This window comes from Poecilia reticulata, chromosome 3, assembly GCF_904066995.2.
Source record: "Poecilia reticulata chromosome 3, P_reticulata-male-v2, whole genome shotgun sequence".
NCBI classification, from domain to species: domain Eukaryota; kingdom Metazoa; phylum Chordata; class Actinopteri; order Cyprinodontiformes; family Poeciliidae; genus Poecilia; species Poecilia reticulata.
In genome coordinates, this window is record NC_088832.1 from 22968976 (window position 1) to 22982191 (window position 13216).

The 13216-nt window shown below is 38.7% G+C and overlaps 1 protein-coding gene across 1 annotated transcript; it reads right to left on the reverse strand.

Annotated features, from left to right (window-relative positions):
- Positions 1–10499: 10499 nt before the first annotated feature.
- On the reverse strand, positions 10500–12582 carry mis12 (MIS12 kinetochore complex component). Its single transcript, XM_008405818.3, has 2 exons — positions 12126–12582; positions 10500–11086 (listed from the first exon to the last, which is right to left on the reverse strand). Exons 1-2 carry the CDS (start codon positions 12537–12539, stop codon positions 10805–10807), a joined length of 696 nt encoding a protein of 231 aa, XP_008404040.1. The 5' UTR covers positions 12540–12582; the 3' UTR covers positions 10500–10804.
- Between the last annotated feature and the right edge of the window lie 634 nt (positions 12583–13216).

The following is a 13216-nucleotide window of genomic DNA, read 5'->3' on the forward strand; positions in this document are numbered from 1 at the left end:
TCATGCAGGCTCGTGGTATTAACATCACAGGAAACTGTGCCTGTTTCCTGCCAAGAACTTTATATTTTTCATTCTAACTCCCCTTATCTTCACTTCTTCCCCTGTGAATCACCACCGTTCATTTAGATCCAACATTTTATTAGCGAAACAGCTAGTGCTCAGTTTAAGAACACAAAATATGAAAAAAGCAAAAGAATAAATCATGCTGTTCAAAACCATAAAAAGTCTCAGATATTTTGATTTTCACATTTACTAAGCTTCTTCTTATTTATTCGTAATTACTAATAAGTAAAACAATCCCAACATTTTTACTGATGGACAGTGAACCGGAGTGAAAGTGAGTAAGAAAAGGCTGAAATTCCTGAGAAATGCTTTTAGTGCTGCTGTGATATCTGTGAGCAGGAAATGGATTTCTAGCGCCAGGAAGTGACTTCGGGGAGAGAGGAAGTGTTTGGCAGCATCCGCCTTCTGTCTGCAGGATGGGGAAGGAAGGACAGGGTGGTGGAGGAGAGAGCAGCGGGAGAATGAAACAGAGAGTTGATTTTAGGGAGAAGAGTGTGTGTGTGCGAGTGTGTGTGTGTGTGTGTGTGGGGGGGTGCATCTGAACATTTAACATCTCAACTTATTTTAAATAAACAAGCAGTTAGTTTTCTTGCCCCGTGTTAAAATTGTTTCCCGTTTTTCCAAAAATCTATAATAAACTCCTTTATTTTATTTCTCAGATTAGATCATTTTTTCCACTGCAGGTGATTTTTTTTGGGTCTAACTCTTTAACTTTTCGTCCGAATCCCCTCAGAACCTTTAATCCTGACCATTTACAAACTAAATCATCATCAAACCTGCCACCTTTAAAATCAGAAAACCTTTTCCCTTTGCCATCTGTGTCGTGCCTGAATGAAAATAAAATGGCAGCCAGATTTATGCGCAAATATTTACTTTTTAAGTTGATAAACTTACAAATGTGCGTAAAAATGTTGACATTCTACTAATGTTGAAAAAACAAAATTTTGCAATTGCTGTGTTTCCATGATATAAACATAATAAAAATCAGACATGAATAAGTCTGTTCACGCAATAAGTAATTAAAAAAAACATGCAGCTTCATCATCATCCTGGCACTTCTTGTCGTCTTCCACCAGTAGTAACCCCGGTTTTGATCACATGTGACGCGGAAAAAACTAAATTTTTTGATCAAAAAGTATGTTTTTTAAAGTAACTTCTTCATAATTTATGCTACAACCACGAACTTCAAATGTCTACTTGGCTTCCATAAGACAGGTCAACACAAAGCTAAAGAAAATGCAAAGTTTTCAACGTTTTACAAAAATAAATCTGAACAGTGCGGTGTGTTTGTTTTCAGCCTGCAGAGTCAGGAAGGTTTTACGAGTCTATAGTAAACATTTTATGTAGTCTTCAAATTTCGGATGTTATTAAAAGAAGGAATGTTATCCAAAATAATTCAAATTCAATACAAAAATACTTTATTGATTTCAGTTGAAAATTAAATAAAATTAAATTATCAGCACTGATTGAATAATAAAGCCAATTGTGTGTATGGATTAAAAGCTAAAAAATATATTTTCTAAGACACATTAATCATTTTTAAAAAGTACAATTATGTAGATAAAAATACATTTGTTTAAACCTGCATTTGTATATTTTAGATATATTTTTAAATGCAAAAAAAATTATTTAAATTTACTCCTGACCCATTATTGCCACTGCATTAATTCCTTAAGAGATAAATATTAAAATTCAAGACTTCTTGCACGTAGCACATTCATATTTCAACATCACTCCACTTGTAAATAAAGTGATTAGGCTAGGAAAAAGTTAAAAATGTAACTGAGTAAATGTACCTAGTTACTCTCCAGTTCTGCTCTTTCTCCAGAGATCAGTCGCTGCATGTGTGAAGTTTTAACATGTGTCGTCCCAGCGCTGCTCACACTCTTAAAAAACTCCCCAGAGAGAGATTGTTGGAGGTGAAAGGTCGGGGGTCAGTACGGTGTGTGTGTGTGTGTGTGCGTGCGCTCAAGTCTTTCTTGGTAAGTATTTGAGGCACTTGAGATCAGAGGAGAAGCAGCATACCACTCACACACACACACACACTCTCACACCCTGCTTGTTTTGTCATCATGGTGGCATCTCCTGGTCTCGCTCTGGGCCGTCAGAAGGACTTTGTTGGCGGTTTCCTGCTGAGGTGAAGCCACAAATCATCCAAAGCTGAATCTCAGCTAACAGAGTGAATCAAACACACTTAGATGATTAAACTTATTTGACTAAAACAAAAGCAACAAACAGGAGGGACAGATAAAGCCGTGTGGAAGCATCTTTATTGATTTAAAGAAGAAAGTTTAACGTAGCGTGTGTGTTGGGGGAGATGGCACTCGATGGACAGATGGTCCTTTGTGACTCCTGACACCTGACAGCTGCTGCTTTTCTCCTCCTTACCTCGTTTTTCTCCCCCACCTCTCCTCTCACCTCACTCTTCTGCTTTTCTTCTCGCTGCTCCTCTCTTTATCTTCTTTTGTCCTCACTATTCACTGCAAAGGCATTTAGAAGACAATGGAAAACAACTGCAGCGTGAGGAAGGAGGTGTGGCGCATTGATAGGTGAAAACTCTGATCGTTGACTCCTTTGTCTCTGCACTTGTTACAAATAGGGGACAGGGCAGCATCAGGACATCTGGCTGATACAGCACTCATCCTAAATATTGATTATGACATGCTTCAATGCTGTGTAGAATCATGATTTACCCAAAATACATCTCTGGAAAAAAAATAAAACAACTCTGGGTTTGTGATCTAGTCTAGTTAAAACATGTTGTTTTTACGGTGAAGTTACTCACTGTGGGTAAAGTATTCTGAAACTTTACTAAGAGTCGCGATACTTTACATTAATATAACTCAAGAAAAAGTAAAAATACTGTCAGGATCGGACAATAAAGACTAAAAACGTCAGAAGGTTGGTGGCTTCAACGCACTCGCTCTCTGGTTACCTAGCAACTCACTCATTCTTTGGTTACCTAGCAACAACCTGCTAAGTAACATGTACAGGTTTGGTCACTGTGCCTCATAACTGCTTAAAAATGTAAAAAACAACAGTGTGGAGTGAGAACTGGATAAAACAGGAAAGGTTACATCACCGGTTTGGGAGTGTTTCTGGTATTTAAAACAAAAAACTAATCGATAACAATAATAATCATTCAACCGTATATTGTGTCTTATAACTACTGCTAAAGGAACATTTTTCTAAAACAATTGCTCATGTAAATGTAACTGGTTAATACCCGTCTCTGTTTACAACATACAGCACTGGAAAAAAATTAATAGACCACTAAAAATTATCGATTTCTCTGATTTTACTTTTTACATGTATATGTTTGAGTAAAATGAACATTGCACTTTTATTCTATGAACTACTGACAACATGTCTCTGAAATTACAAGCAAAAATTTTGTATTTATTTGTAGAAAATATCCAAAACGAAACAGTGCTTTCAGACCTCAAAAATGCAAAGAAAACCAGTTCATGTTTATTTAGAAACAACAAACCTAAAGTTTTCAGAAACCAGTATTTGGTGAAATAACCAGGTTTTCAATGGGATTCAGTGCACTGGACTCTTAGTTTTTTCTGAGCTTAACAAATATAAAGGTGGACATCTCTCAGCTTTTTAGAACATGGGTTATAATAGATTTAGTTTAGTGTAATTTCAATGTGACTTTTTGTTTGTCAAATTCATTTAGTTTTAATTCGTTTTTAGAGTGTTTGCTAGCTTTTATTTGAGTGGTGGGGAAATCAATTTCACATCAGTTCTAAACTAATAAAAAGATTCATAAACATGAAAAAGAAGAATAATATATAAGTTCAGTATGTATAGTATAATCTTGTCAAAGAAATGGCTGTTTGCCTTTATTTCAACGCAGAAGGGGAGTAAAAGTTATTTGGATAAAACTTTTATGTATGTTTATTTGTGCGTGTAAGATAAAAGTTATTCAATTTTAAGAATATTCTAAAGAAAGACAAGTCCCTATGCCCGATTGTTTTCGAGTTATCTTTTAATTTCCACAAACCGAAGTTCCTGGAGGTTTCTTTTCTTGTTTCCAGTCAACTTGTGATCATCCAGATCTGTTTTTTCTTCTTTACTGGTGGCATCTCATCGAGCAACATGTGTTTAAAGAAGGAAAAGAGGTTCTGCTGCGGTGTGTTGGTTTTCCTGCTGGGTGACACGTGGGTTAAAGAAAGTCACAGTGGATTCCTGAGCCGCTCTCCCTCTCGGCCTGAGCAAACAGCCGCTCTCCCTCCTCTCTGCGCAGGACGCGCTGGCGGTGGGGACAGCTGGCCGGCTGGGAGTGGACATATATCTGAGGACGTATGTGTAGGTATCTGGGTCTCCGTGTGTGCATGCCGTTTTCTTTGTGTGATCCTGAGAGGTCAAAGGTGAGGCTGTGGTTCACAGAGAGCCACGCTCGTCCCCTCCCAACAGGAAGGAGGGCACTGTCCATATGTTGTCTTCACTCACACACTAATGTTGATTCACACGCTCAGTCACTCTGCGGCCTACAGGTACGGGGCTCACGGCTAACACTTTCTGCACACACTCACTGAAGAAATGTGCAGATAAACTCATGTTCACTCACTGAGGCTTGCTGATGCTGCATATAATTATCTCTATACAAACGGCCAAGACTAACAATGTGAAGATTCTCCTCCTCCTCCAATACTTTCAGTTTAAATACAGGAAAAACTGAAGAGCCCACTGCACTGAGCCCCACTGAAAACCTCCTGGTTGTTCCACCAAATATTGGTTTCTGAACTTTTCCTGAGGTAAAACATTAAAATTGTTGTTTCTAAATGAATATAAACTTGTTTTCTTTGCTTTATTTGAGGTCTGAAAGCTCTGCATCTGTTTAGTTATTTTGACCATTTCTCATTTTCTGCAAATGAATAGTTAGGTTGCAACAAGGTGATGTTTTGGTGAACCAAGCAGATATTTGAAACTTAAACACTTACATCCTCGCCCAAAAACATTGTAGAAATTCACGTTGTTTCATTTACAGTGCAGTGTAACAAAATAATTGGTCGCTCTTCACCGCCATTGTCGCTCTGCCTGAACGCCCAGTTGGGACCCACAATGAATTATGGGATATGGTGGGCCGTGAAGGACACACCGGACTCATCCTTCAAATCTGGGGAAAAGGAGGACGCAGTTGAAGGCCTCGTGTGAAGGACTACTGTCAATCGGCCAAATCCATCCTCCGGAGGAAGACGGATTTGTTCGGATTTGTTCCAAATTCAGGGCAGACCCTGAATTCGGACACAGCTTATGTTAAGGTGTGACCTCTTGTTTGTTGAAATCTGCTGAATTTGCTATTTTGTAACAATTTATTTGTCCTATTTTTTAATTTAGTCTGTAAAATATCAGAATTTGTGCATCATTTTAGTTTTCTTCTGTCTGACATTCTTAAATGCAGCAGAGAATCAGGTATTACAATCAAATAATCAATCAAGTAGCCTTTTTACAAAATACTTTTTACTATAACTTCAGTAATTTCTTGACTGGTTACTTGAGATCAAGATGTGAGTTCTCTACCATGTCTGATTGCATATTACAACTCTTTTTATAACAATAGAGTCTTTTTACAACAAAAACTTTTGTGGCTTTTAATTAAACTGTAAGTGATAGGTGGATATAATAGAAAATGGAAAATATTGCATGTTTTTCACATTTTCACACATAAAAATGTGAATAAATGTCTCAATAAAACCTCACAAGATCAGATTGAAGTAAATACAGCAAACATTTGGAAGGATGTGCTCTTCTAAATGTTTGCTGGACCAAAAGTGAACTTTTGAGCCTACATAAAAACGTTATGGTTGAACACAGCGATCCTCGTCTGAAGCATGGTGGTGGCTGCATCATGCTGTGAGGGAGCTTTTCTAAGCAGAGTAACGGTTGAGAAAAGACTTGAGCTTGTCTTCCAGCAGCACAATGACCCAAAACACACAACCAGAAGTAGAAAATAATGGTTCAGATCAAATTATATTTATGTTTGAGAGTGGTCCAGTCAAAGTCTACACTCTCTAGATGTACAAAGTTAGTACAGAAAAACTCCCAAAAGATGTGAAGCTGACTGTAGGAAAAATCTGATAACATTTTCTTGAACGTCACTGTCACATAAAACGTTTGTGGTTGTGACATGACAGAATGGGGAAACATTTAAGGGATATAAAATAAATTTAATACCGTTGAAATAGCAGACACAAAGATTAAAGAATGACAACTGGTCTAGACTGTGAGGTCTTTTTTTTTTTTTTTTTTTTTACCAAACAGCAGCTTGTCTGGATAAAAAGTCTTCATGGCTGGGCAGCAAGGCAAGAATTTTGATCAAGAGGTTGGAGCATCATGTAAGAAAACGAATCAAAGGATCATCAAAAAGATGCAGGACAGAAATAAGAGAAAGAAGCAAATCTCTGGAACAATTAGATAAGAATCAATAGAAACAGAGAAGATTTTATTTCTACTGTTACTTGTAAAGCATGTTGACAGCTCTGCTGCTGCATGACTGAATCTAAACCAGAAGTTATGACTGGATTTCACTGCTGCTGAAAGAACCTACAGCATGCATGACTATTTCACCCATTTCTTTTTAAATCAAAGAATGACATTTCATAAACTATCAACTGGATGAATACATTTTTACTTAGAGACTTCACGTCTGAAAATATGCCTGAAGAGAAAACAGTGTGTTTAATATGAGCAGTACCGACTCTGAACGGAGCTCTGGGGATTTTGCATCCATTAGATTTTAAAACAGCAAAATTAAGCACATCAATAATCCTGTTTATTTTAAACGCCCGCTGCTTGTGCTAGATGTTATTTCCAGACAGTCGCTTTTGAAGGAGCCATCGTTAGGATGCAGAGAGCTCTAAAAACAGAAAGTGGTTCTCACACCTCTCCATTTGGACTGATCGTTTTTCATGTCGGTCACAACTGGCAAACACACAAACACATCTGAAGAACGCTAAAACAAACGCTGCCTGTTTGCATTCGACCTGTTGTTGTTTCTCCACTGACTTAGTTCTGCTTTACTTGGTTTAGGCAGAAAACATGCTCCGTCCGCTTTACTAGTCTAACTATCTATCCTTCAGTATTCGCTCAACGAAAGATTAAAAGTTTATCAATAAGTTAACAATAGTGTTTGCTTGACTTTATTTTTCCACAAAGATGTGACACTGCAGCATAAAATTTAGATTTTAAAATTTAGAGACATGAAAAATACTTCAGTTTTAAGTGCAGAAACTTTCATTAAATGAGCAACATTCAATACAGCATATAAGACATACTTCCTTATTTCAAGTCTATTTATTTAAAACTGAAAAATATAATAAAACAAATACTCATTCCCATTGACATGTCATGTGACATAATTTGTTCAAACATTTTCAAATCAGTGTTTTTATAGCCTGAATTTCAGCATTTTTCCTCCATGTTTATAATGGATAGAGTGCGCAGATGCTGCCCCCTATTGATGAAAACATATATATGGTTGTACATGCCTGTTGAACTTTTCCACACTTTGCATCTCCTCCAGAGTTATCATGGTTTCTCTTTCCATTTTGGTGGATTAAACATTGCTCTGAGGTGTTCAAAGCTTTGTTCTTTACCCTTAAAATTGACCACAAATCTTTAATAAGTGGAATAAATTTCACTATCAATATCTTGTATCCCTTTCCTTCCACCTCAGAGTTTACACTACACCGTGTTTGTGTACTTTTTAATTTTATGATTCATTTAGGGACAGATCCTGACCATCTAATACCTGCATAACAGAGTTTATAGCTAATCTGCAACACCCATCACCTGGAAACTTTAAAAGTTGGTTTAAATGAAAATATCAACAGTAAATATGATTTTAAAAATCTAACAAAACGCATTAAAGGTTGTGGTGAATAATGGACTCTTTTGCAAGGCAGTGTATTGTATAAAGGATTTATATTATAGCACAAAGCCTCTAGCCTAACATCTGTTATTACTGTTACTATTTCCTTCAGTTTCGATATACCTGAACACGTTGTTTTTTAAAACGCTTCGTAAATAAACAATAATGATGATCCTTAATGGGTGTAACATCCATCCATCCATTTTCTTCCGCTTATCCGGGGTCGGGTCGCGGGGGCAGCAGCTTCAGAAGGGAGGCCCAGACTTCCCTCTCCCCAGCCACTTCTTCCAGCTCCTCCGGGGGAATCCCAAGGCGTTCCCAGGCCAGCTGAGAAACATAATCCCTCCAGCGTGTCCTGGGTCTTCCCCGAGGCCTCCTCCCGGTGGGACGTGCCCGGAACACCTCACCAGGGAGGCGTCCAGGAGGCATCCTTACCAGATGCCCGAGCCACCTCAACTGGCTCCTCTCGACGTGGAGGACAAAAACTTCAAAAATTTCAAATAAATGGTAATATAAAGTTAACTATATTCTTCTGTTATGCACACATTAAGGTCACATTGAGAGTCCGACATATTAATACAAAAGGTAACAGAACCAGAAATCAAGAGGAAAGAAAGTAAAACTTCTGGCCAATTGCAACTACATCACTTATTGAGGTGCCTTAATGGACATCGGAAGTAAGTGACGGGAGTACTGAACTGAGCAAGTAAAGTTGTTTTCCAAAGTTGTTTTAGTCGGTTTATTCATGGTTTCTACTTGTTCGAGTCGAGCTACCGGAGTTTGTCTGTGAACGTAACGCACCTGGTTGGGGCTCGTAGACGGCGGTATTTACAAAACAGCTAGCTTAGAAGCCGACCCATACCTCGTCAAATTACCACATCAAATTACCGACTTTGCCTGAATTTACACCAAATTATGTCGTAAACGGCGATTCACCTTACACCAGAGCAAACTTAGAAATGTACAAAAGACGATATGCTAACCAGTTTTTTTCGTACATGCTAGGCTACATGACGGTGCGGCCCTGTCTCCAGAGTTATTATTGGTTAGCTGCGTACCTTCTCCATAATGCGATATCGTTCTAACCATGCTTATAAAGTTTATTAATGTTAATCCTCTCTGTGGAAGAAGCTTCCTGGGGGTCTGGTGTTTTCATTGGAGCAACCTTCGATGAATGTCTGCAAGAGAATCTGGTGAAAAATCCCTGGAAGATGTCTGAGCTTTGAACTTTCAGCTCTGACCTTCGAGAACATGGAAGCTTTTTTTTTTACTTTCGTGGGTTCCTCTCCAGCTTCTTAATAAAGGACCTAATGAAAAGGTCCTTTGTTATGATTTTGGTTTCTCCAATTACATCATTGAAGGCGTGACTTCTCATAGAGTCGTGGGAGTCAAGAGTCTGAGGTGGAATTGACTCTATCGACCACATATTTGACGATGCATTTCTCAGTACATTGAGTATGGAAGTCTCTGTAGACCTTTACGACTTTTGCAAACGCTTCAGGCACCTTGTTACCGACAATCGCCTCCACGGCTTCATTCATCCTTTGGGAGATTAGGCAGAACGTTAGACGTAAATAGTTCCAAGATTTCTCCCAAGATCTTGGCCAGAACGCCGTTGGTGCTGCGAGCGGGTCTCCAGTCGAAAGATGCATCCATTCCATCCAGGTCAGGTTGACGAAAAGGGGCTGGATTACAGCCCTCAGGGTGTGTTGACGGTGACAGCCTGGGTCTCTTCAGATTTAGAAATTATAGCTCTAGAATCTCTATTTTTGTTTTATTTACAATAATATGTACAGGTTACATAAACAGTAACTAAAAGAACGTCAAGGCTTAAGGAAGGCAAAAGGGCAAAAATTACATACAGGAAAAGGTAAAACAGCAAATTAGGGCAGATTACATGAGAAATTCTTTACAAATTGAAGTAGTCTTTGGTACAGTACTTCAGAGAGTACTGAACATAAAGGGTCTGCATTTGGGTGATACTTAAATATTTTAGTATTAACAGGTAGTCTTATGACCTCACGTAATAAGTAATGTGACGCCGTGACGTCAAACGACGCGAGTGGACGATTCGCACGTAAACACGTTAAAGCCGCTTTATAGAACCGGTGTTGGCTGTGTAAAGACCGACTGAGTTCAGTTACTTTTGTTTAGTGTAACTGCTGTTAATGTTCTGTACTTTTATTTAGGTAAAAGTGGCTATGGTAAAAACAACAGTTCTATCTGAAAGCTAAAGCGCAATGAAGGAAAAGGTTAACAGCAAGGCAGAAAAACGCATCAAAGACAACTCAATTTTAGCTTCAGTCAATAAGGGAGCAACAATGTTACGGCGATTTGTATATCTTAAAATGTATACAAATTCAGTTTTCTTGCATTTATGAAAGGAATGGGCGGAGTTCTGGAGTGTGTGACGTCAGGCACAAAGGAGCAATAGTTATGCCATACTGATGTGCTGGTGTATGTAAAAAAAAAATGGAATTAAAGAATAAATTGTTAAAGAAGAGGGCTGTGGACCAGTTTGTAAAATGTGAGAGGAAAAATATTCAAATCATCAAAATCCAGTATCGAGTCATTTTAATTAATTTAACTGCAAAATCCAAGTAATTACAACATATTGACAAATTCTGCAATATTCTGGATCAACTGGGAAAACTAATTTATTTGACACAGATGCATTTCTCCAAGCTGAGTAACACATAGACACAGCGCCCTCTATTGGAGAACAATGGCGTTGCTTCTTTTTGAAAAATTGACTCAAATCAGTGAGCTGCTGCTTCCGTCATTTTATTGTGTCATTTTATAGCTCTCTAAACATTAAAAACATCACCTCAGTGATTTATTATTTACATTGCACCTCAGGTCTCAGCACAGCTCAGTGTTTTTGCTGTGGACCAGAACCTCATTAACGGCCCTTTGCAGTTTCTTTACGGACTGCATGACGAGGCGGAAGCTCTCCTGGAAGTTTCCGTTCCCTTCCTTCGCCCAGGCTGCCTGCGTCTCTTTGACCCAGGCCAGGATGTCGTCCAGCTGCTGCTGCACCTCCCTCTGCTCCTCCAGCTCGGCCAGCAGAGCTTGTCTGGCACAAACCTCCGCCTCGTAGGCTCTGTGGAGGTCTGCCAGGGACGACTCGAGCTTCAGCACCACCTGGATGGAGCAGCACCAACAGAGAAGTTAGATTTATCACGTAGGAACGATTGAGACACGAAACAACTACAGATGTTGTAATTATCTGTTGCCGAACAAGGCGCTAGATAAGGCTAGAGATGGGCGATAAGTCGATTTTATCGATTAATCAAAGTTGTGGTTTTTGAAGATTTCCATCCATCCATCCATTTTCTTACACCCTTGTCCCTCAGTGGGGGCGGGAGGGTTTGCTGGTGCCCATCTCCTGCTAACATTCCGGACGAGAGCCGAGGTCACCCTGGACAGGTTGCCAGTCTGTCGCAGTTTTGAAGATTTCATTATTGGAAAATCTGAGTTTCCATAATTCAGAGTGATGTCAGCACACACAGGGCCACCATCTTGTTAGTCAAGTGTGTTTTAATGCTTCTATTCATTTTAAAACTCTACAGTGGAATATTATGAGCAGGCTAAGAATTACTGATGTGTTAAAGACTAATAGTTAATCTATTAAGTATTAAAAGTATTAAAAGATTAATTAAAAGATGTGTTAAAACTATAAAAATTTAGTAGCAGGATTTGAAATGATCATACAAACAGCTATTTCAAATAAATAACCATGTGAATTGAACTGATTATGTCAGATCATGTTAACTAATGTTTGTTCTCATAAAAACAACATTTTCTTGTAATTTCAGTAATTTTTTTTCTGTTAAAATTAAGACTGTATTCTTGCAATTTAATAAAGATTATTGTAGTCTGGCCCTAGTAGTCTATCGTACAGAAGGATCATTTTAGAAACCAAACAAAACAAAAACTGTCCCAGCTGCAGAAGGCAGAGGTTCACCTGCCAACATAACAACAAACCTTCACACACAGCCAGAGCTGCAATTAAATGGTTGCGTTAAACCAGGGAGAGAACTAAAACATGCAGGATGCCGGCCCTCCAGGACCGACTTTGGGCACCACTGCTCGAATAATCATGCGATTAATCGAATTATTGCAACAGGCCTATGTTGTTGTGAAGCAAAGACGGTATTTATTAACCCTTCCCTCCCCTCACTTGTACATCCTGGGGGTATTTCTCATGGGGCTGGTCCTCGGGCAGCAGGACATTCGGTGGTATGGTGAAACATCGGCTCATCAGCAGCGCTTCCATCCGCTCCGACAGCTGCTTGAAGCGCTTCTCCAGGAACTGCTGCAGCTGGCGGGTGCACTCTCTGGCCCGGGACCGGAGCAGCTCCTCGGGCACATCCGTCCCGCTCTTCCCCAGCTCCCTGACACACACCTTCTCCACCAAGGCTAAGATGTAGCACAGGCTTTCATGGAAGGAGCTGTAGATCCGAAGCATGCAGGTCTGAGGGGTGAAGCTGAAAAACTGCGTTTCGTAGAGATTTAGAGCCGAAGAACAGAAGCGGTCACTTTCTTCCTCGTCTGCCCCGACAGTTTTCATAAATGACTCCGTTTCCCGCGCCATATTGAACTATCGCCAACGCTTCTTTTTTCTTCTTCTTCTTTAGATTTTAACGGTAGCTTGTATCCATTATTGTTGCACTACTGCCATCTGTTGGATCATAATAGCTATACCTCAAATCCATTGTTTAAAAAACCAAATATCTTATCCTTTTACTATTTAACTGAGCAACTACACTCTCAAATTTCAATTCCCTATTAAAACTTTTTTCCATATTCAGTAATCTTATTTGATTCATTTATTTCCTACAGCTAATAAAAACGTGTTCCATCGTTTCTACAGCATCACACCAGTTACATAATGCTAATAATACAGCATATAATTCTACTGCATATAGACTCAAATAATTAGATATTCTTTTTGAAATATTAATCTTTAATTCAGGAATAATTAGTTGCTTCAGTTTTTTTATCTTTCGAACCATTAGTATAAATTTGTAAATAGCCATTATGATTATAAAATTCTTGGCCAATATCAGAAATTTTACTTTTCTTAATATTTGATAAATATCTGTCTACATTAATGTATTTCCATGTCAAAGTGGGTCTCAAAGGCCACAATACTGGTGGACTAAATTCTTTATGTACATTAAATGTTTTTGCTCTCTCCTCCCCAACCCACCCAAAACTATTGAAATATTTCTTTCCCCTTTCACAACACTTTTCTAATACTTTCTTAAC

Bases quoted from the DNA above. Each gene is read 5' to 3' on its own strand.
- mis12 (XM_008405818.3), bottom strand. From the start codon at position 12,539: ATGGCGCGGGAAACGGAGTCATTTATGAAAACTGTCGGGGCAGACGAG. The intron at 11,087-12,125 runs GTGAGGGGAGGG...TGCTCCATCCAG, and splicing joins AATACCCCCAGGATGTACAA to GTGGTGCTGAAGCTCGAGTC.